Source organism: Cuculus canorus, chromosome 22 (genome assembly GCF_017976375.1).
Source record: "Cuculus canorus isolate bCucCan1 chromosome 22, bCucCan1.pri, whole genome shotgun sequence".
Classification (NCBI taxonomy): domain Eukaryota; kingdom Metazoa; phylum Chordata; class Aves; order Cuculiformes; family Cuculidae; genus Cuculus; species Cuculus canorus.
Window position 1 is genome coordinate 8,820,054 of NC_071422.1, and position 19,054 is coordinate 8,839,107.

The 19,054-nt window shown below is 54.2% G+C and overlaps 1 protein-coding gene across 9 annotated transcripts; it reads right to left on the bottom strand.

Moving 5' to 3' along the window:
• Positions 1–744: 744 nt before the first annotated feature.
• Positions 745–19,051, bottom strand: NT5C1A (5'-nucleotidase, cytosolic IA). Of its 9 annotated transcripts, none has more exons than XR_008453319.1 (7): positions 18,939–19,051; positions 12,937–13,104; positions 11,971–12,100; positions 11,530–11,652; positions 10,907–11,091; positions 5,528–10,611; positions 746–3,276 (listed from the first exon to the last, which is right to left on the bottom strand). XR_008453319.1 is itself a non-coding variant. In XM_054086453.1 (6 exons), exons 1-6 carry the CDS (start codon positions 19,032–19,034, stop codon positions 10,246–10,248), a joined length of 969 nt encoding a protein of 322 aa, XP_053942428.1. In that variant the 5' UTR covers positions 19,035–19,051; the 3' UTR covers positions 745–10,245. The 9 variants fall into 9 exon arrangements, 2 of the variants coding, with proteins under 2 accessions (XP_053942428.1, XP_009560110.1); XR_008453317.1 differs by having other exon boundaries at positions 4,533–10,611; XR_008453320.1 differs by having other exon boundaries at positions 746–1,368; positions 3,123–10,611.
• Between the last annotated feature and the right edge of the window lie 3 nt (positions 19,052–19,054).

The following is a 19,054-nucleotide window of genomic DNA, read 5'->3' on the forward strand; positions in this document are numbered from 1 at the left end:
GCTCCCCTGTGGCTGCACAGAGAGGGACCAGAGACGCTGTAGGTGGACACAGGTCTGGTCCTCTCTCGTGTTTAGCATCCGGAGAGGAGGATGCAGACAAGGTGGGCTGCTGCGGTACAGCATGGTCTGCTTGAACACTGCAGCCCTGCATGTTGTGCTGGGCTCCTCGGCTGTCAGGGAAGCTGAGTCAACCAAACATCTCTGCTCCTGTCTTTAGGTGCTGGAAGGACATGGATGGCTTTAAGGCTGCACCCATGCTAAAGCAACCAAAGGAGCTGAGATAGAAAACCCCATTGCTGGGGAAGGGAGGCCCTGGCCTTCCCCCAGGACAGTCCCTAGGGCTTGGGGAACACAACGCCTTTGTTTGCAACTTGGCCACTGGAAGCCCTTCCCTTGCCCAACCCCAAAACATGAGCCCTTCAAAAGAGCTGCTCTCCTCCCCTTCCCCCAGCAATGCTAATGTGCCAGGCCTCTTCTCATGAACCCTGGGAGAGACCGGGCTGGTAGACGGTTTCACCACTTGTGAAATGTGTGTTTAGCGATCTTGTGAGTAGACAAGAACAAATACAAACAAGCTGGGCTGGAGAGCCCCTGCCCCTCCACCCTGCCTGGAACGCACCAGCCCCAGAGCCTTTCTTCTCTAACCACTTCAAACTTTCATTTCTTCTGAAGCCACAACAAGGCACGCTTTGTAAAGCAAATGAGTAAACAGCAACTTTCAGCTTAAAAGGAAAACAAGGGGGAGGGACTGTTTTTAATTACAGGATTTTTAAAAGGGCTTTATTCGGTTAATTGCTTTCTGTTGTAAAATGTTCTTCTGCACACAGCCCTGGTTCGAGCTGCATCGCTGCCGGCCAGATGGCGTTGCAGAGGTAATGACAGCATCTGCCTTCACTGCTCGAGTACACAAGTGCCTTTAACATTCACAGACATCCCCCAAGCCCTCCCAGCCTCATAGAAATGACACAAGGCACCAAGTTTTGCTCAGACATGACCAGTGGTTTGGCATGTCCAACTCCCATCACTTCCAAAGGACAGGAGGAAGAGCAATCAGCACGCACAGCAAAGCCTCTGCAGCGTTTCAAGCAGAGTTCCCGAAAGGGCTAATTGCTGTTGATTGTCTTGGCTGTGCACTACCTTCCTAGTCTGGCGTAATAACCCATGTTCGTGCGACGTGCTCAGCTCAGCCCTACCCGCCTGTCTCCTTGAACAGGGGGGAGTGACAGCGCTGTGAAGTCTGGCACAGCAGCCGGCGTGCGTGTAGGCATGTGAACATGTACGTGTGCATGTGGCTTGGTGCAGCAATGCAAAACGGATTCCAACTGTATCCTTGATGATCACAACCAGCTTGGAAGATACTCTGAGTCCCTGTGGAGACAGGAGGATTAAAAATAGCTGGCTAAGAGGTGCACAAAAGGACTTTAGCAAAACGCCACCAGCGCAGAGCTGTGAAGTTGTCGCTGTGCTGGGGACAGATGGCACAAGCAAGGGATGGGAGAGTAGGCAGCAGGAGACTCTTTTCAATTGGATCAGCCTCATGAGGAGAAGAGTGATGAAAGGAAATGGAGCAGGAATGGCCTTGGGCTCCCAGCACATGTAGCTGCCAGGGAGCCACCAAAGCCCTGTGGCTCCTTGCAGCCGCCTGGGCACTGCAGGGGTTTCCACGAGGTCCCAGTGGGTGGGTGCCTCAAGGGTGGCTCAGAGTCTGCACAGGAGAAGGTGGAGGCAGGCTTGTTACCAGACTTGGAGCTCACTGGATTGCACACTCTCTCCTCCCTCGCCAGCCTGGAAAATATCATGAGAGACAGCACACATGTGGGGAAAAGGACAAGGAGGCTTTGGTCCTCATTCAACAGGGACAGGGATCGTCCCCTGCCCCTCCACACGCCAGCCAAGCATCTTCTGGCTTGGTCAAGACAAGTTTCAAGCACGGAGAAGGGGTAGTGCACTTCCAAACAGCTTCCAAAGCTGCCAGCCCACAGCCAAAGAGGCCGTAGGGTCAGGGACTGTGCGGAGTTCAGGCAGAGGCTGAACCTGCAGTGATCTGGCTGGCTCGGATGGAAGCAACTGCACTGCTGTTCCCTCTAGCGCTGAAAGCTCACGTTTTTCCAGCTGCTCCCCCCAAGTAGAGTCCCCTCCCACCCATGCAGGTGCTTTCCACGTGGCTGCTTTGGACAGGCAATCTCCTTCCCAAAGCCAAACACATCACCTGCGGTGCAGGACAGGAGGAGAAGCATCCAACCTTACCTAGAGGCTGTGCAGAGCAGCCTGGCAGCAGGGCCGCGTGGGGAGCTGGCCGTGCCCGCAGCGGCACACTGCTTTCCTGCCGAGGAGGGCTTTTCCCGCGCCCACCGTGGTGGGTTGCACTCCTCCTGCCAGCAGCCATCAGCTGGTGATGAATGCTCACTTTCTCTAATTGAATAGCAGGAAGTTAAATCTTGTTTCTTTGCCTTTCAGGCTGTCAGCTGGAACAATTGCCCACCTGTGGTACCACCCCAGGGATATAAATAAGGAACAAAACACAATGCTGCCAGAGGAATGGACTGCGTTCCCAGAAGATCTCTCGATACTGTACACTGCATCGCGTGCCTACATGAGAGTAGTATCTGTGCTGTGGCGGGCACGCAGGCAGCCCTGCGCGTTTCCAGGCAGCCACGCAGGTGGGTGGTGTGGAAATGGGGTGCAGGGCAATGGGAGTGAACACTCAATGGCCATGCAGCACGAGCACGGCCACCGTGCGCGCATGAGCAGGTTGCCACTGCGAGGAGCAGCAAGCGCATGTGCATGGGCTCGTGCGAGCGCGTACAGCTATGCAAGTACTCTTGGGTGACACATACCACCACGAGATTAAGTGCAAGGCGATTTTCAGCAGCTGGGATGGCCAGTGCTCCCGTTTGGCATGCTGGGTTTGCCCTGCAGCTGCCCAGCATCCCCAGCACCCTGTGCAGGCAAGCGCAGAGGTTAGCGTGCACTGGTGGCTGCCCCATGTGCTCGCTTGCCTGCTTGCTTTCCCATTATGCCAAGTGCTCTGCCAGACAGGCTGCAAAGCCAAGAGCTTCTTCCTGAGCTGTGCCTTCCTTCCCTGCCACCCAACATGCTTCCCCACCACCTCCGGCACTCACCTCATCAGTTCACAGCCGAGCCCAGCCCTCGCGACAGAGTGCTCCCGAGGCAATGGCTGTTGCAGTTGGGCCAAGTCTGACGGTTACACACTGCTGGAAGAAGCCCAGCTGAGGACAAGGATGGAGGAATTCCACTGAGAGCAGGACAGACCCACTGTGCGTGGTGGGAAGAGAGGGAAACACAGTTGGGAGAGCAGTGGGAGACACCGACATACACGTGCACACAGAGGTCAACACTGTTGCCACAAAAGGAAGTTATTAATTTGCTGGGAATAAAGTCATCGGCAAGTCAAAAAAAACATCCTCCCAAAGTGCCAAAGAACAGCCTCATGCCCTCCCTGAAAGCAACCATGTCACCTTTGTGCCGAGAGACAGACCCGACACCCAGGCGTCTGTCTGGGCACCATGTCCCCACGACAGAGTGAAACACAGCTCGCGCCCCCGCCGGGGGACTTGGGAGGCCCTGCCCACACGCTCCCACTTCTCCAGCCCCGCTTGGTCACACAGCCGAGCCCTCTCCCCTCAGCCCTTTGCCAGTCCCTGTGGCAACAGCCACCCACAAACACCGCAGCCCTGTTTGCCTTCTCCATGGCCTCCCTCCTTCCGGCTCCCTGAGCGGCAGCTGGGATATTCAGGGCTCAGCAGCCTGAATGAAGCCAGATCCCTGGACACATTCCTGTGGGTTTTTTTTTTCCTTCCCTTTTTCTTTTTATCCCCCCCCTTTCTCCCTCGCTTGGCACAAGCTAAAGGATTCAAAAGGAAGCCAGGCTTGGCAGAGGCAGGGGGAGGAGGGAGTGGGGAGATGAAAGAAGGCTTCTCTCCAGCTTTCTCTTCCAGTTCCCACACTCAGCCCGGTGTGGAGGGCTCCTAATGATTCCCAGCCGCACCTGGAGGAGGCCGCCGGCCGCCAAGGAAGTGAGGGCTTGTTTATGCAGCCAGCAGTAAAGGGCTACCGCACCCCAGCCATGCCGTGTGGGGCGGCCCCGCAACCCCCAGCCTGGTCAGCGTGGCAGACAAGGTGCCCACATGGTGCCTTGCAAGGAGAAGGAGTAACAGGTGGTGTCATGGAAGGTGGCGATGCCACTTGGAGCACATTGACCCATGAAGGATACCTGCCACCATCGCACCCTCCTGCCACAACCCACAGCCCTTCACACCCTCTCATGGTGCCGGCTTGGCACCACAACCATTCCCATCCCTGTCCCCATGGCTGCAGCAGCAGCAACCAGCCCACTATTCCCTGAACTAAACACATCCCCATTGGGATGGACATGAATTTCCAGCACATGCGACCATTTTCACCCATGCACAAATTCCTGACAGCTGCAGCACTGTGCAGGGCTGGCAGAGCCAGGTTTCCCACACCAAGCAATCAGAGCAAGTTTTCCTTCGTTTATCCTCCCCGCTTACACAATTCCACAGATAAAGGTGGCGCTGGTCCTTGCTCGGAGCTTTGCTGCTTCTGGGTAGCATTTCATAGGCAGTGGTCTGCCTGTTGTGACTGCAAGCCACCCTTGTTTCGGGACAGACAGCACTGGCTGCTGCCTGTAGATGCAAACTTGCATCCCGTGAATGGGTTTGCTTTATCTCGAGGGGGAAACCACTGCTCGTTGCTGACAGCCGCGGTGACAAGGACACAGACACAGCACGAGCCAGTTCCAGCTGTGGGGCTGCTCATGGGTACTGCCAGCCGGCAGGGCGTGAGCTCCCAATGAGCAAAGCTTAGAAATTCAGAGATGGTCCTGGAATCTGCAGCTCCTTTTTTGCTACAGAGAGAAGGAATAACTGTGCAACTCGACCTAAGGGGTAATAAAAGCATTAGTCTCATCCCATGTGCTGGACTGCTTGATGCTATCTATGAGAATTTTTTATATGTATTTTCTAAACACTAATGCCATCTCCTCTCAAGAGATGCAATCAGAACATTGGGCACTGGTTTTGCCAAGCCCAGAGCAGCGCAGGGCTGGCATCTGCAGCCCTGGGGCTGTGGGGACCTGTCTTCTCCATAGGATTATGTGCACAGTCCTACCCAGCACAGCCCTGCCAACAAAGCTTTGAAGTGCAGCCCTGGTAACGAAGTTTGCGATGCAGGAATGGGAAAATGCCAGGACAGAGAGATCTCTGCCTCCGTCATTCACTGGCCTGAGCAGAACTGGGAAAATGAAGGAGTTTTTTAAAAGGCAAATCTGCAGGAGGGGAACGAGACATATTTGTTCTGCAGTCTTTGCCCTGCTGCATTTTGTTCCAGCCCAGTAACTGAAGGGTTATTCCCACCAGCACAGGCAATCCCCATAACTACCTTAAGGACCAGCATCAAGCTGTGGAAACCACTGGCCCCAGACAGAGCTGGATAAGCCCCAGTTCTGGGGGAAGGAAGAGGCAGGGTGGAAGGTGGGTCTATTTACCCACTGACTCTTGCTGGCGGGGGGGCAGACCTTAAACAGAAACCGTCTGGTGCATCTTCCAAGGAGCTGGCCCAGTGCGGTGCTGCCTCTTGGCAGGAGGAGATGCTGGCTTCCTCCATCAGTGGGACAACAAGCAGCTTCACACACACTCCGTTGAGTCACTGCTTCGTTGGTGGCCTTCCCAGCGTGGGATGGCCGAGCCCAGTGTCCTGGGTGCACACGGGGGAACCATTTTAGGGTCTGGTGACAGAGGCGTCAGCAAACACTGCTATAAATAGCGGTGTCGAAGGAACAAGATGGTCAGGCTGTCCAAACCCTGGCACGGCCCCGCTAGCACTGATAGCAAGTGCCCTTTGCCTGTTCTCTCACCACCAGGTCCTTTTATCTATTCTTCCAACTCCGGGTGTTTCTGTCAACCTGTCACCAGGTCCCCTGCCCCGACATTTCAGCCTGCTGGGATGGCTGCAGAACCCTGCTCGCCTTTGTTGGTCCCTATTTTGCACTCCAGAAGGGATGTAAAATGAAATGCGCTGCAGGGACAAGCTGGAGTCATCTCCAGCACAGCCTTGGACCTGTCACTGCTGACACCATGGCGTTGTCAGGACAGTCCTGTGTTTGCATGGCCCCCATGCACTGGGACCTGCAGGCATCACCACAGAGATACGAGGCTTCACTTTACATCAGAGCACTCCTGGATTTATGCTTGTCTTCTGCAAGGAACTGGAGCCACCCTCCTGACTGATATTACCTTCTGATCTCCGTTACAGTGATGCAGAAACTGAGGCAGGAAGGTGTCCTGACTTGCCGTATGTCCATGACCAGGAGAGCAGAGTCCACACTGCCAGACCTCCCTGCCGTGCAGCTGGTGAGCAGAAGCATCACACCCTCACCAAGAAGCTCCACTAGATCTTGGGGTTAAGTTCTGGGTTTGTCATGAAAAGACGTTCTTGCTCTTCAAAGGCCGTGATTACCTCGTGAACATCTGCGCCGACAATAGCTGAGTGGCAGCAAAATTCTCTGTCAGCTCTGCCTCTGCTTTCTCCTCCTCCATATCCTTTATTTTAAAGCACACTCACTGCAAAGCCCTTCTATGCCTGATGAAAGAAAAAGCTCAGAATACAGGCAACAGAAACAAAAATTCAGACTTGCAGCAAACCAGCAATAAAACTGCACAAACCTCCCCATCTCTCTGCAAACCTCTCATTGCCCTTGTCTCTCTGTGACTAGCTGGCTCCTTGGCTGCAGCACTAACGCTGACCCGCAAGAGTGAGTCAGTGGCTCGGGGGAGTCTGCATGAACGTCAGAGCCAGCTCTTGGCTTTGCAACAGGCATCCTGACCTCTCAAGGCTGGGTGGGCCCACCTGGACTTTCACGGGTGCAACATCTGCCTCATCAGTGCTTCTCCAGGCACCTGGTGGAAGAACATGTGGGACCGGGGATGAGCATCCCCAGCAAATGAAAACGCTCTCTGCCAAGGGCCATCCATCTCTTAAATTAACACCCGCAGCAGAGATGCTGCCCTGGAGCCTATGGACATTCCTTAGCTATATTTGGTGACAGATGAAGAATTTTTTGCTTCTCCTTAACCCATCTGTTACCCTTACTAGCAGGGAGGAGCCAACACTAGAACCACAGTGTCACTATTTGGATAAACCTGGTACTTCAGCAGCAATAAATCTCCTCTATAAAGCTTTTGCTGCCTCCCACCTGTTGGCTGGGAGAAGATCAAGTTGACAAAAGTCTTCTGCTAAATTGTATTGCCTTCATCATGAGCCTAGGTTACAATAAAAGCCTATTCATGATGCAGAGAGATGTAGCTGCATCACAGCACATCACTCAACTCTAGAATCCCACCTCACCCACAGGTTTCAAGTTCCCAGGTAGCTGCTTTTATTACATCTTCTGAATCCCCTTAAATCCCCAAAAGCCCTTTTTCTTCTCATCACGCCTGTTCCTTCACCAGAAAACCTGGGAGGTCCCAAGCTGAGACCCCAAACCCTCCTGCTGGCTGCACCAGGGAGCCAAAGTACCCATTGTGAAAACGGCAGCAGAGAGCTGGGCTGGGACCAACACAGTTTATTACAGAAAAACACGCAGAGGGATTTCATTAACATGGCAGTCTGTTCACCAGAAAAACCACTGAAGGACAATGAAGTGAAACCCACAGCAACAACACAGCAAAATCCAGCCACCAGCCAGCGCAGCACAAGAGGCTCAACCACACCAGCTCACTGGGAAAGGAGACGTACCCAGCCAGTCCTGGGGACCATACCATTCCCCAGCCCCAAAGGATGTCACGGGTGGGCACACAAGGAAAGCACACAAGCAGCAAATCCACGTCTGCCAGTTGTAGCAGTGGAGGAGGAAAAAAAAACTGTAAGAAGCCATGTGGATAAATGCAAATGGGGCAGCCATCACAGCAAGGGAAAATCCTCCCTGTGCAAGACCTCAGGAGGTACAAAGGGAGATCTGGGGCCTGTTTCCCAAGCCCTATGTCTCCCAGCAAGCCTCTAAGCTGCTTTAGCAGCAGAGCCCTAAGCAGCGTCACTAAAACTCCTGCTTGCGCTGTGCTCTGCCTGCAGCTCGCACCGAGCTTCCTGTGCAACTCATGGTCTGGAAAGACAGCAGCAAAAGCTGCAGAGATCTAGGGCCCATCCCCAAGACCACGACACATCACCTCCCTGATGCCAGCAGTGCCTTCACACAGGGCACCTCCTCCTGCCCAGCCCAGCCCTGCCACCCCCTCATCCAAAGCACACATCCCCCATGGCGCCCAGTGCAAGCACCCATTCCCAGCCACTGTGCCTGCACCCTCTACCTCACTAGACTGTCACTCATCAGCACCCTGCCCTGGCTGGGCATTCCCAAGGACTTGCTGACATCCCTATTCCTTTTGGAACATCATCTCTCGGGCTGTCAGGAGGCCCCGGTGCAGCCCATCTGTGAGCTGAGCTTGGCTGAGCTTCCACCAAGCGATCCTCAGGAAACACCTTGGAAATGTTTACTAGGAGGCCAGACTCTTATCTTCCTCACAGCTGCCAAAAAGGTCTCTGAGATGCAGTTCCGATCCCAAAATCTGGGGTTCACATTAGAAAGACCTTTTTATAAATCTTTATATTAATAGATGTGTTACTGAGATACTAATTTCTTTCAAGATATTTTGTTTGGATTTCAAACCTTCCTCCGAGGTGTTTGTCACCCAGACGTGACAAATAACACTTTGTCAAGGTGAAATGTCTCAGGCGGGAAAGCACAATTTGCTTTTCAGTGCTAGAGCAGGGTTTAGCACAATGAGAAAATAGGCTCCTGCCCCACCAAAGGCATCACTACCTTGTTTATACATCTGTCAGAGTGTGATAAACTGAGCTCTGGCCTCGCAGGCGGGAAGGGCTGAGCTGCTTCAGCTGAAACCTCCCTGCAAAGTCACGGCAGAGGCAGAAAACATCTGGGAAAACTTCAGCCCATGGAGCTGGTGTTTGCAGAAAACTGATAGCACTGGGCATCCTCTGTGCCCAACCATGCGGTGTGCGGCCTGAAAGGAAAAACAACCCACAAGAAAGAAGTAATCCTTACATTTTCACTCTGAGAGCATCCTTTGGGTCAGGGCTTTGTGCAGTAACGTCAGTGTGATTGTCACACCGATGTCAGAGCAGCTCTCCAGTTGATTTCTCTTCCTGTTCTTTAATCAGGGACTTAGCTCTCTCAGAGCATCACTAGCAGAGGTGTCTATTTTAGGAAACACCAGAGGTTCTAAGAAGCTGAAGAGAAAGATTATCAACTCATATGGCTCAGTCTAGAGAGGAGGGAGGGGAATCCTTTAATTAAATCCCCTAGGCTGAAGTTCTCTGTAGATTTACCTAAATGGACTTCAAATTATGTCCCTAATATATTAGGGACAGCTTTTAACTTAATTCAAGCCCCAGGCGTGTCTGCAGACCCGGCTCATGCAGAGCTGAGCTTTGGACACCTCACTGAGCTTATTGAAGTGCTAACTCACACAACCATGAAACCCCAACTTAAAACCCTGGGCCAACAATACCCTGGCCCAAAGCTTCAAGCAGGGAATAGGATTTCTATTTATCATATATAAGCATTTGTATCTATTTTTCCAAAATGTGATGTGTGGAAGGAAGGCAGTTCATCCGACAAAGGCTTGGTGAAAGGACAAAGATATGAAAGATTTTCTGGTTGGGGAGCAGGGGTTGAGGCTGTGAAGGGACAATGTTATGATTTAATTTTACTTAAAAGGGACAATGTTTTGTTTCAAAGCTGCAAGAAGGGTTTTTGAGTTCTCCCAACTTTCCAGTTCAACAGTTCACTCTGAACATTTGCTTTGTAAATCAAAGGCTTTGGGAATTACCTGGGCTTCTAAAGAAACACCAATAGGTTAAACCTGCCTAGCACGAACAGCCCACAAAAGGTGAGATCCCTCCTCGAGGGATTTTGCCCTAAGCAAGTGCCGAGCATGGATGAATGGGAAAGCAGGCTCATGGAGCTGCCGGGTGCAGGGGAGCCTCCAGGGGACAACATCACAATGAATACGGAGGTGAAAGGAAGCCTTTTGTCAGCCTTTCCTCCACCCGTGCTCCTGACAGAGAATAACCACGCACTCGCCAAGGCAAACGCGCTCTGGCCTTGCAGAACACAACCCAGATCAGAGTGTGGTACATGCTGTGGTCTGTGCCACATGCCGGGAGCCGTGGGACCAGCCAGCTCCACTACTTGCTGTTCGGGGTTTGCTTCTCCTGCGCTGGCCGCTTGGGCTTCTGGGCAACACCATAGGGGACATGTGCAGCAACCGTGCCCATCTCCTTGGCTCCCTCCACGTGGAACATCTGGTCATCGAAGAAGATGTGGGGACGGATCTTCCTCAGCAGTGGCCCCTTGGGAGCCCCGGCCAGGAACAAAGCCTCATCCGTTTCCAGTCCCCAGCTGCGCAGAGTCTTTAGGGCCCGGGCTCCCGAGCTGGCCGCACTCCTGGCAGTGACCAGGTAGGTGCGAATGGGACACTCCATCCTCAGCCCCTTGGAATAGAACTTCTTCTGCAGCTTCCCCAGGGCCTCCAGGAAGCCCTTCAGGGGTCCCTGACAAAGCAAGAAGAAACCATCACTCCCGAGATCTATACGCTACCCCTTCCTCCCGACACCCAGTCCCTGCAGAGCCAGGCATGCTGGTGCACCCCTTGTTCCTGTGAACCCCCAGGAATGACAGCAAGGGGCCAGACACAGTCTTCTCATGAGCCAAATCCAGCAGCACCAACTGCTGACCCACCCCGTTCCACACTCCGCATATCAACCCCTGGCTTATTCCCAGAGGTAAGAGCATCCCCACGGACTGTCTCTCTCCCAGAGGCTTTTTCTGTCTGCACCCCAGTAGTACCTGTGCCAGAGGCTTGTTCTCGTGAGCCTTTTCATGTTCAAAGAACATGTCCAAGCCATGAGCCTTCACGATCTGTTCTGACTCATCTGAAAAAAGCACAGCATCACCATCAAATGCTACCCGCAGCTGGTTCTCTGACACCTCCAGGTCTTTGCTGGGGCTGAAGATGGTGGCTGCAGCGATTCCTGTGGAGGCAAAGCACAAGGCAAGAGGTGACAGTTACCCAAGACCTGGCCTCATGGCTCACCTGTTGAGGATCAGAACAACACACAATAGGCTGGAAGCAAACACTACAAGTAACACACACAGAGTAGTGCCTGCAGCTTGGCCCTAAATCTTTTACAGCAAAAACAAATCCCCAGTTGACAAACCTCCCTTTGCATGCAAGAATCAACAGGGAAAACAGTGCCTTTGCCTTGGAAGAGCTGTGGAGCTTGAGGAAAGCTTTATTTCTATGGAAACTAGAGACTCTTTGGAGCATCAAGGATGGGATGTGGACAAAGCAGACCCTAGCTGCACACTGGCATAGGGACAGAGACATTAGAGCTCTTAGTCCTTGGACCAACCCCTCTGAGAGCTCCAAGCTCCCCCCAGTGCCCCCCTAAGCTGGACCCCAGACTCACCCTCTTCAATGGCCCCACTCACTTTCTCAGCATCAGAGGAGAGGTAGAGGTTGGTGTGATAGGCCTTAAGGTAACAGATGGGGCTGTTCCCTCCTGTCATGCAGAACCTCTCGATGAACAGATCTGAGGACAAATGGACACCAGGGTGAGCATGGTCACCTCCCAAACAAGCCTTGACATGGCTCCCCCATGGCCTCCCAAGAGTTGGCAGGATGGGGGCTGATTTTGCTACTGCTGTTAGACAGCACTGCCAGCAGCCCAAGCATCCTCACCACCAGCCAACTTCCACTCAAAGCTCAGGAAATTTGGGAGAAGTGGGTTCAGTGGGTGATTTGGTGGAAGAGACAGGAGAAAGCATCTCCTTATCTTGCTGCTAAGCAATAACACCCTGCCCAAAAGCTGGTAGCACCCATGTGAAGGACCACTTTGCTCTGAGCTTACCATAGTGGTTGATGCTGTTGATCAAGCGAACCCCAACCTGGGCATGGTTGTTGGTCATGAGGACGATGTCAAAGAGCTCCTCGCTGTCGGGGTAGAGCTCGCGTAGCTTCGCATTCACTGCTTCCAGTGCCTGCAGCACCCCAGGGCAAGGGGAGGCGGGTGTCAGCGAGCCCCAGGCATGGCCCTTCCCCACTTCTCACTGAGCAAAACAACTTCTGTTCACCAAAACCAGGGATCTGGCCTGACCTCCACTCCAACCTGAGCCAAGCTGTTATCAGCGAGCAGCTTTAGCTGGGAAAAGAGACTGATTTGGGGAACAAAAGCATAGCCACTCTGGTGTTTTCAAACACAAACGGTTTCAATTTTTCATTAGGAGACGAGAATAAAAATAGCTCGAAGTCACAGATAAGTGCTTTTCGAGCAATCAGGAATGGAACAAGTCCCCCCACCAAGTGGCTTTGTTTAGTCACTGGGAATGGGCAAGAGATTGCTGCAGGGACAGCCAGCACACAAAAATGCACTAAATCCAGTGGAACTGGGCAGATATTGGGAAATGATTTTAAAGCTTGAAATGTCTCATTACAACCTGTCAAAATTAGAACTTGGCCGGTTCTGCAGCAAGGCTAAATTCAGCCAATTTAAAAGACTAAATAAATTGTAATTAAAAAAGAAGAGATGTGAGAATTCCCTAAAGGAAAACTTTAGATATGATCCAAAGAGATGATTTCTGCAATTCTTAGGCTCATTTGCCACGATGGAAAGCTCAGCGCTTCTTCCGTCCTGGAAGAAGCTCATCCCTTGCCAGGAGGTTTATTTGACCACTCTTTGCTCAGTGCACATCTCTCCTGCCACAGGACTTGTTTCCCATCCCTTCCCTGCCCAAGCACCTCGTAGCACCCCGCTCTCCCCAAAGCTTTTTGCTCAGGGACACAGGGCAGATTTGGCTTCGGCAGGGGAGACACTCACCTTGACGAAGGGGAAGGCAGCCCCGGGGAGGAAAGGCTCGTTCTCATGGTCCAGTTGGTATTTCACATAGGCCTCCACCCCTTGCTCATTGTAAATCTTCTGCTCCTCTTCCATGCGGAAAAGCGCCCGTGATGACACTGCGATGGTGATGGCATTCTCAGGCTTCGGCTGTACAGAGAAGGAGTAAAATGGGGAGGCAGCCCCTGCACCCAGTCTCACTGCCCAGGGAGGCATCCGTTAACCTTCCACACAACAGGCAACACCTCCACAGCAATTTGGAGCACAGCCACACTGACTGGGCAGCTGCAGCCCTGATCCTCCAGTGCTTCAACACATGAAGCCTTGATGCCACATCCCTATGCATTCAGGATACCTGATGGCTTTTTTTGCTGTTTGCACCATGCCCAAGCCCTCCCACCACAAACAGGCTTCCAGGACCCATCTAGACCCAACGTGCTGCCCCAGAAGGACCACTCAACCCCATGCAGAAGGAATCTGTGTGGCTTCCCCCCCACTCCCCAACCAGGAAAGAAACACAAGCTGTAGCTTGGCCAGATCCGCACTCCCACGATGATGTCCAGATGTGACAAACAACCCGTGCCAGCTCTGCTCATAAAAACACTTGATATAGTCATTGTGGGTGGAAACACGACAAGCAGGTGGTGCAAGCAATGATTTATAAGTCATTATTATTAACGTTCGAGGGCTTCATCCAAAATCCACTGAAGTCAACAAGGAGCCTCTAGTGGGACTTGGCAGCAAGAGGGGACAGCAGGAAAACCAATCTCATCTTGACCCTCACCCGTCTTCCCTTTCCCCTCTGAGGGCACAATGGTGTTAATCCCCATCACCCACTTGCGAGCATGAAAGTGAATTCATTACTGATGGTGAACAAGAAATCCTCGTTCCCAGAACAGCAAATCCTGAGGAAGAGTGGCAAAGGCAACCCTGTCCCCTGCAGACTCTGCCTGCACAAGTCCTGGGAGTAGGACAGGGCTTATGCTCCTGGGAGCAGTCCCAGCCCACGCACTCTCTGGCTGTGTTTGGGGATGCAACTCCACAGGGAGCCTGCGAAATCCAGGCGGTTAACACTTCAGAAACACCTCACCCTCAGCTCGTTGGTGATATCCAGGATCCTCATGTAGCCCCATGAGTAATCCTCCAGCAATGCCGCTTGCCCAGGAGCAGGAGAGCACCTTGGCCATCTGCTCCGCACACCCAGGTGCTCCAAAGTTCAAGTTCCCACCCTGCCTAGGGCTGAGCTTTATAGGAACAGCAGCCTGGCAAGGACAAGGTGCCCCATCCGCACCAGGGACCTTCGCTCCCTGCAGGGCTGGGTCTGCCCTGGGGCTCACTCTGCCCTCATCCTGGCCCTGCTGATCCTGCCCAGCATGGAGACGCACCCAGGAATGAGTCACTGGCACCCCCATGCCATTCCCAGGACCGCAACCCCCCGTAAGCCATGCCCTGGGCCAACAGCACAGTTGGTCCCAGACACCTCTCCAAGGCCACATCAGCACTGAAAGTCCCAGCAAGCAGATTAAGCAGTGGGCAATCAGGACTAGATGCAGACCAGCTCAGGCTGAGAACGTCCCTGTGGCCAGAGAGATCCCTTTCCCACTGCATTTGCAGACATATAAGGCCCCGTTTCAAAGAAGCTTTTTGCGAAAGCAGGTGAACCACCCCCAGGACACGCAGGATCACCCAGCTCCACACAGAAACCCATCAGCGACACCGGCATTGCGCCTGCAGGTGACTCGCAGCCACATTCCCATCTTATGCTTAGCCACCTGGTGGGTGTTAGCTATTAACTCGTCACGGGCCACATCTCAGCACTCCAACTTATTAATTAATAACTCTGGTGTCATGGGCCATTTATTAGCTGAAAATATTAATAACTATTAAAAGTCTTAGGACATCCGGCCATTAGCCTTTAGTAAGGCATCCGCAGTGCTGGAGCATTTAGGATTGCTGAGGGGAGCTGCTGGGTGTTTGCTTCCCATCCCTGGTCCCAAATGGTCCAAAGGGCAGAGCATCCTCCACACCAGCCCTACAGGAGGATCCCCAGCAAAGAAATTAGGTCAGCAGCACACACAGCGCAGAGGCGCGTTCACAGGGTGAGATGCACGTGCAGGGCCATAAGCCAAGCGTAGCCGGATGCCCGGCTGGAATCTGCATCTCCATCTCCTCACGGCACCAGCACAAGAGCACAGGCACCTTGCATGATGGCAACAGGCTGATCAAGGTCTCTTCCCTCCCACTTAAAGGCTCCAGCCTCCAGGAGGTTAATTTAAGAGGCAATAAACACAGCAATAAAAATAACTGTAAGCCTGGGGCCCTAACCCTGCCCCAGCGTGGGCCGCCAGAGCCCCAGCTGCCTGCGGGCAGGAAGCCTGCCCTCCAGGAATGGGACCTGACGGATTCTGCTCACTCCTGCCAAGGAAGATTTGCACCTTTGGAGCTCCTTCTGCAGGCAAGTTTCACCCAGGCGCTAACACAGCTCCCAGCTCTGGCTGGGCTGGAACAGCCCTGCTGTTCTCAGGGAAAAGCTGACATTTAAAAAATAAAGCAATTCTGTTCTGTGAGGAGAGAGCCACGTTTCGACTTTTTTTTGAAGTGGAGGTTTCCTTTGGAAGCACTGTCCTTAGGGTCGTTTGGACACTCCTCCACCCCACTGGTACTGCAATGATCATTACTACAACCAAAACGGGCTTTAAAAAGTCGCAGCACTATGGGAATCCACAGAGCCACAAATCCACTGCCAGAGGACTGTGAACGACCCAACAAACTCCACTTTGCCTTGAAACATCACCATTGTGGGGGGGAAACAAGGGAGGGGTCCCACTCGCAGCCCTCATCAGGACACATTCAGTCCCACAAGCTGTCGTGGAGCCTGCACAGCACCCATCACAACACAACCCCTGCTCGGGCTGCCCCTGCTCCAGTGGGTTTGGGCACTGACTGACAAACCCTGTTTCATCCTCAGAGCAGCAGCCAAGGTCAGCCAAGGTTGATTAAAGCTCATCATCCAACACAACCCCAGGAAAAGGCTGTGGGGCTCTGCTCAGCTGAATTCAACTGAATCTGCTGCCAGGGGATTCATCTTGAGCTCCTCCCCCTTCCCATGGAAAGGTCAGATCCAGACCCATCCTAAGGACAAAGCGAGAGGTTAATGGTGTGTTTAATAGAAGTGGGAGCAGGGCAGCAGAGGGGGAGGTCCCATCCCAACCTTGGGTCCATCCCCATGCTCAGCCAGATGGGAGGGATGAGCTGGAACACATCCAGGCAGCCCAGCCCCCTGAAGAGGAACACCAGCCCTTAGCAGAGCTCCAAGTGGTTCACGAGGTTCAAACCCCATTGCAGAACCACCTTTCCAGCAGGCTCCAGCTCCATGAAGTGCAGAAGTCACCCCAGGCCCAAACACTCCAGATCTGGGGTAATGGTGGATTGCAGTAGTGACTGGAAATGGCACATTTTCCTCTGCAGACCCAACAGCTGGCAGGCCATTATATCACGCTCCTAATCGGATATAAACCCTAAGCAGCCCCCCAAAGATTAGAGGCAGACATCTGGAAATCTCATACGCTCCTGGGATGCGTAGCAGGGCTGTGCCCTCCCACTCAGGAACGCCACAGGCGCCCACAGTGGCATCCGACACCAGCAGCTCTGATGCAGGAGCCACAGCGGGGACCCCATTCTGCACCCCCTGAAACACCAGATCCTTGTGCATTTCCTGGGCTGAATCTGATGGACCCACCTTGATCTTAAACACCTGGAGGAATTCTGCCAGCTCCGGGCAATTCCCTGGATGCTGCAGAAAACCAAATCCTTGCGGCTGAATTCAAAACTCAGAGGTGAATTTTGGTGTGACATTTGGACACAAAGGGGAGGGGGAGGACTTTCTCCAGGGTCCAGCATGGTCCCTACCTCAGCTAAAGCATCCCAAAAATGAGGCACCCTGATGAGCTGGATGGGTCCCCGTGGGTGCAGGGGAGGAGCAGGGTGCCCAGAGGAGTGGAGCGAGCAGAAGGCCAGCTCCCACCAACCCAGCTTGCCCCCCTAGCACAGCGTCACTGGAGAGGCTGGGGGACATTTTCTGCATTGTTGTAGAGTGACAAGTCTCATTGCTGACCTCTCCAGCTGGCAGGAGCAAGGCTGGAACAAGCATGGGAGCTGGGTGAGGGAAAAGCGGAGACCCCTGCAGAGCAGGGAGCTCTGTGGGCTGCGGGGACATCCTGTTAACCCAGCCAGGAACAGGATCCCCAGAAATTACTCTGCCTCCTGATTCTGAGGGCACATCCCCAGGAAGGAGCAGCCCTACGCCCACACCAGTACCTGCTTGGGCTGGCGGAGGATGGACAGACCCAGACCCAGCACCAGCAAGGGCACAGACGGACAACAGCAAACACCATTTCCAGCATGCACAAGGGAGCCCTGGGTGGCCACGAGCCCCCTGCTTGGGATCAGATTAAAGTTCAGGGCAACCGCTGAGATGTTTTTGTGTTTTCCAAACACCTTATTTATAAAGTGGAAAAGCACCCTGCAGCCATCCATCACGGGGCCCGACAACTGCCTGGCAGGGCAGCCAGCGGTGTGCGAGGGCAGCCGAGCTGTCTCCCCATGGGCATGGGGCCCCTGGCCTGCCCAGCAGAGGGGCACATGGGCATCGGCCCCAGCCCCAAACAGGACAACAGCACAGCCCAATTCAGGGCCTAAAAGCTGAGATCTCAGCTCTGCCACAGGTTTGCCATGCAAGAAAATCACATCACTGCCCCGTGCCTCAGTTTACCCAGTTGTACAGCAGAGACTGGCACGCTAGGCACCAAGCTCACTGCAAGAAGAGGAAGAGGAGGAGCTTGGACTCATATCCGCAGGAGGCTGAAAGCATGGCATGACAGACAACTGGCTGCATTCTGCCACCAAGCCAAGCTGTCCCTCTCCTTCAGGCAAGACAAAGGTGGCAGGCGGATACAGGACCAGGGGCTGCAGCCAGGTCCCCAGCAGGGAAAGCAGGGGTGCAGCTCGAGGTCAGGGTCTGCAGAGCTGGGGCTTGGCTGCCTCCCCTCACCAAAAGGTCACACGCAGAGCCCTTCTATGAAAGGCTCCAGTGTCACTGGGCTCCGACATCGCTACAAGCAGTGCTTCTGCTGGAGTCCCTCACTTCGGGGCACACCGAGCCCAAGGAAAGCTACAGGTTGGGGTCTGAGGCCATCGCAGCCTGGGGTGCAGCCCCAGCCCCCCAGTGCCACAGCCATTCCAAGATACAGCAGCACTGCCAAGCACTCCCATGTCCAAACCTGGCAGTCTCAGCACTGGTTAGATAACACAGGCTTCTCCCTCTAATCTCTTGGAGCAGGCGAGCCTGCAGGGTGCTGACACCCTGTGACGCCCTGCTGTCCCGGGCAGGATCCGGCTGCCCAATGCCCCCCTTTCTGCCCCCCTGGTGCCCTGGCATGGTCTCCCGGCTCTGGAACCAGTGGCTCTGCAAGGGCACTTCAGCCCAGGGGGTACCGGGAACACCCGGGGACCTGCAGGACACAGAGCGGGGTGGTATGGAGAGAACGCAGCAACCCAGGGATGCCACGGAGGAGAGGGAGCACCTGGAGAGACCCGGGGCTTCCGCAGGGACCTCCATGGAGACCGGGTCAATGGAACACCAGACACCCAGGGGGACCCCGGAGCGCCTGGAGGAGATGGGGCACCCACAGAGACCCAGAGGGGCCAAAGGGGAACCCGGAGGAGATGGGGCTCACAGGAGACACCCGGAGGGGATGCGGTACCCAACAGGATCCCAGAGAACCTGCAGGGGATGGGGGGCATTCAGAGGGAATAGAGGGACTGTAAGGATCCCAGAGAACCTGCAGGGGATGGGGGTCCCAGAGGGATTGGGGGTACTCAGCGGGGATGGGGGGGTTCAGAGGGAATTGGGGGGACCGGAGGGACCGGAGGGGATAGGGCACGCAGGGAGAGGCATACAAAAGAAACAGGGAGCCCAGGCTCACCGATTTAGGCTTCTTCTTGGGGGCGAGGTTGTCGTAGAAAGCCTTGGCTTCGTCCCAGGGCCGCCCCGGTGCCCCGGCGGTGCCCGGCGGCTCCATCGCGGCGGTACCGGGCGCTC

Bases quoted from the DNA above. Each gene is read 5' to 3' on its own strand.
- NT5C1A (XM_009561815.2), bottom strand. From the start codon at position 19,034: ATGGAGCCGCCGGGCACCGCCGGGGCACCGGGGCGGCCCTGGGACGAA. The intron at 12,101-12,936 runs GTGAGTGTCTCC...GGGGTGCTGCAG, and splicing joins CTGCCTTCCCCTTCGTCAAG to GCACTGGAAGCAGTGAATGC. The intron at 11,653-11,970 runs GTAAGCTCAGAG...ATTTGTCCTCAG, and splicing joins CAACAGCATCAACCACTATG to ATCTGTTCATCGAGAGGTTC.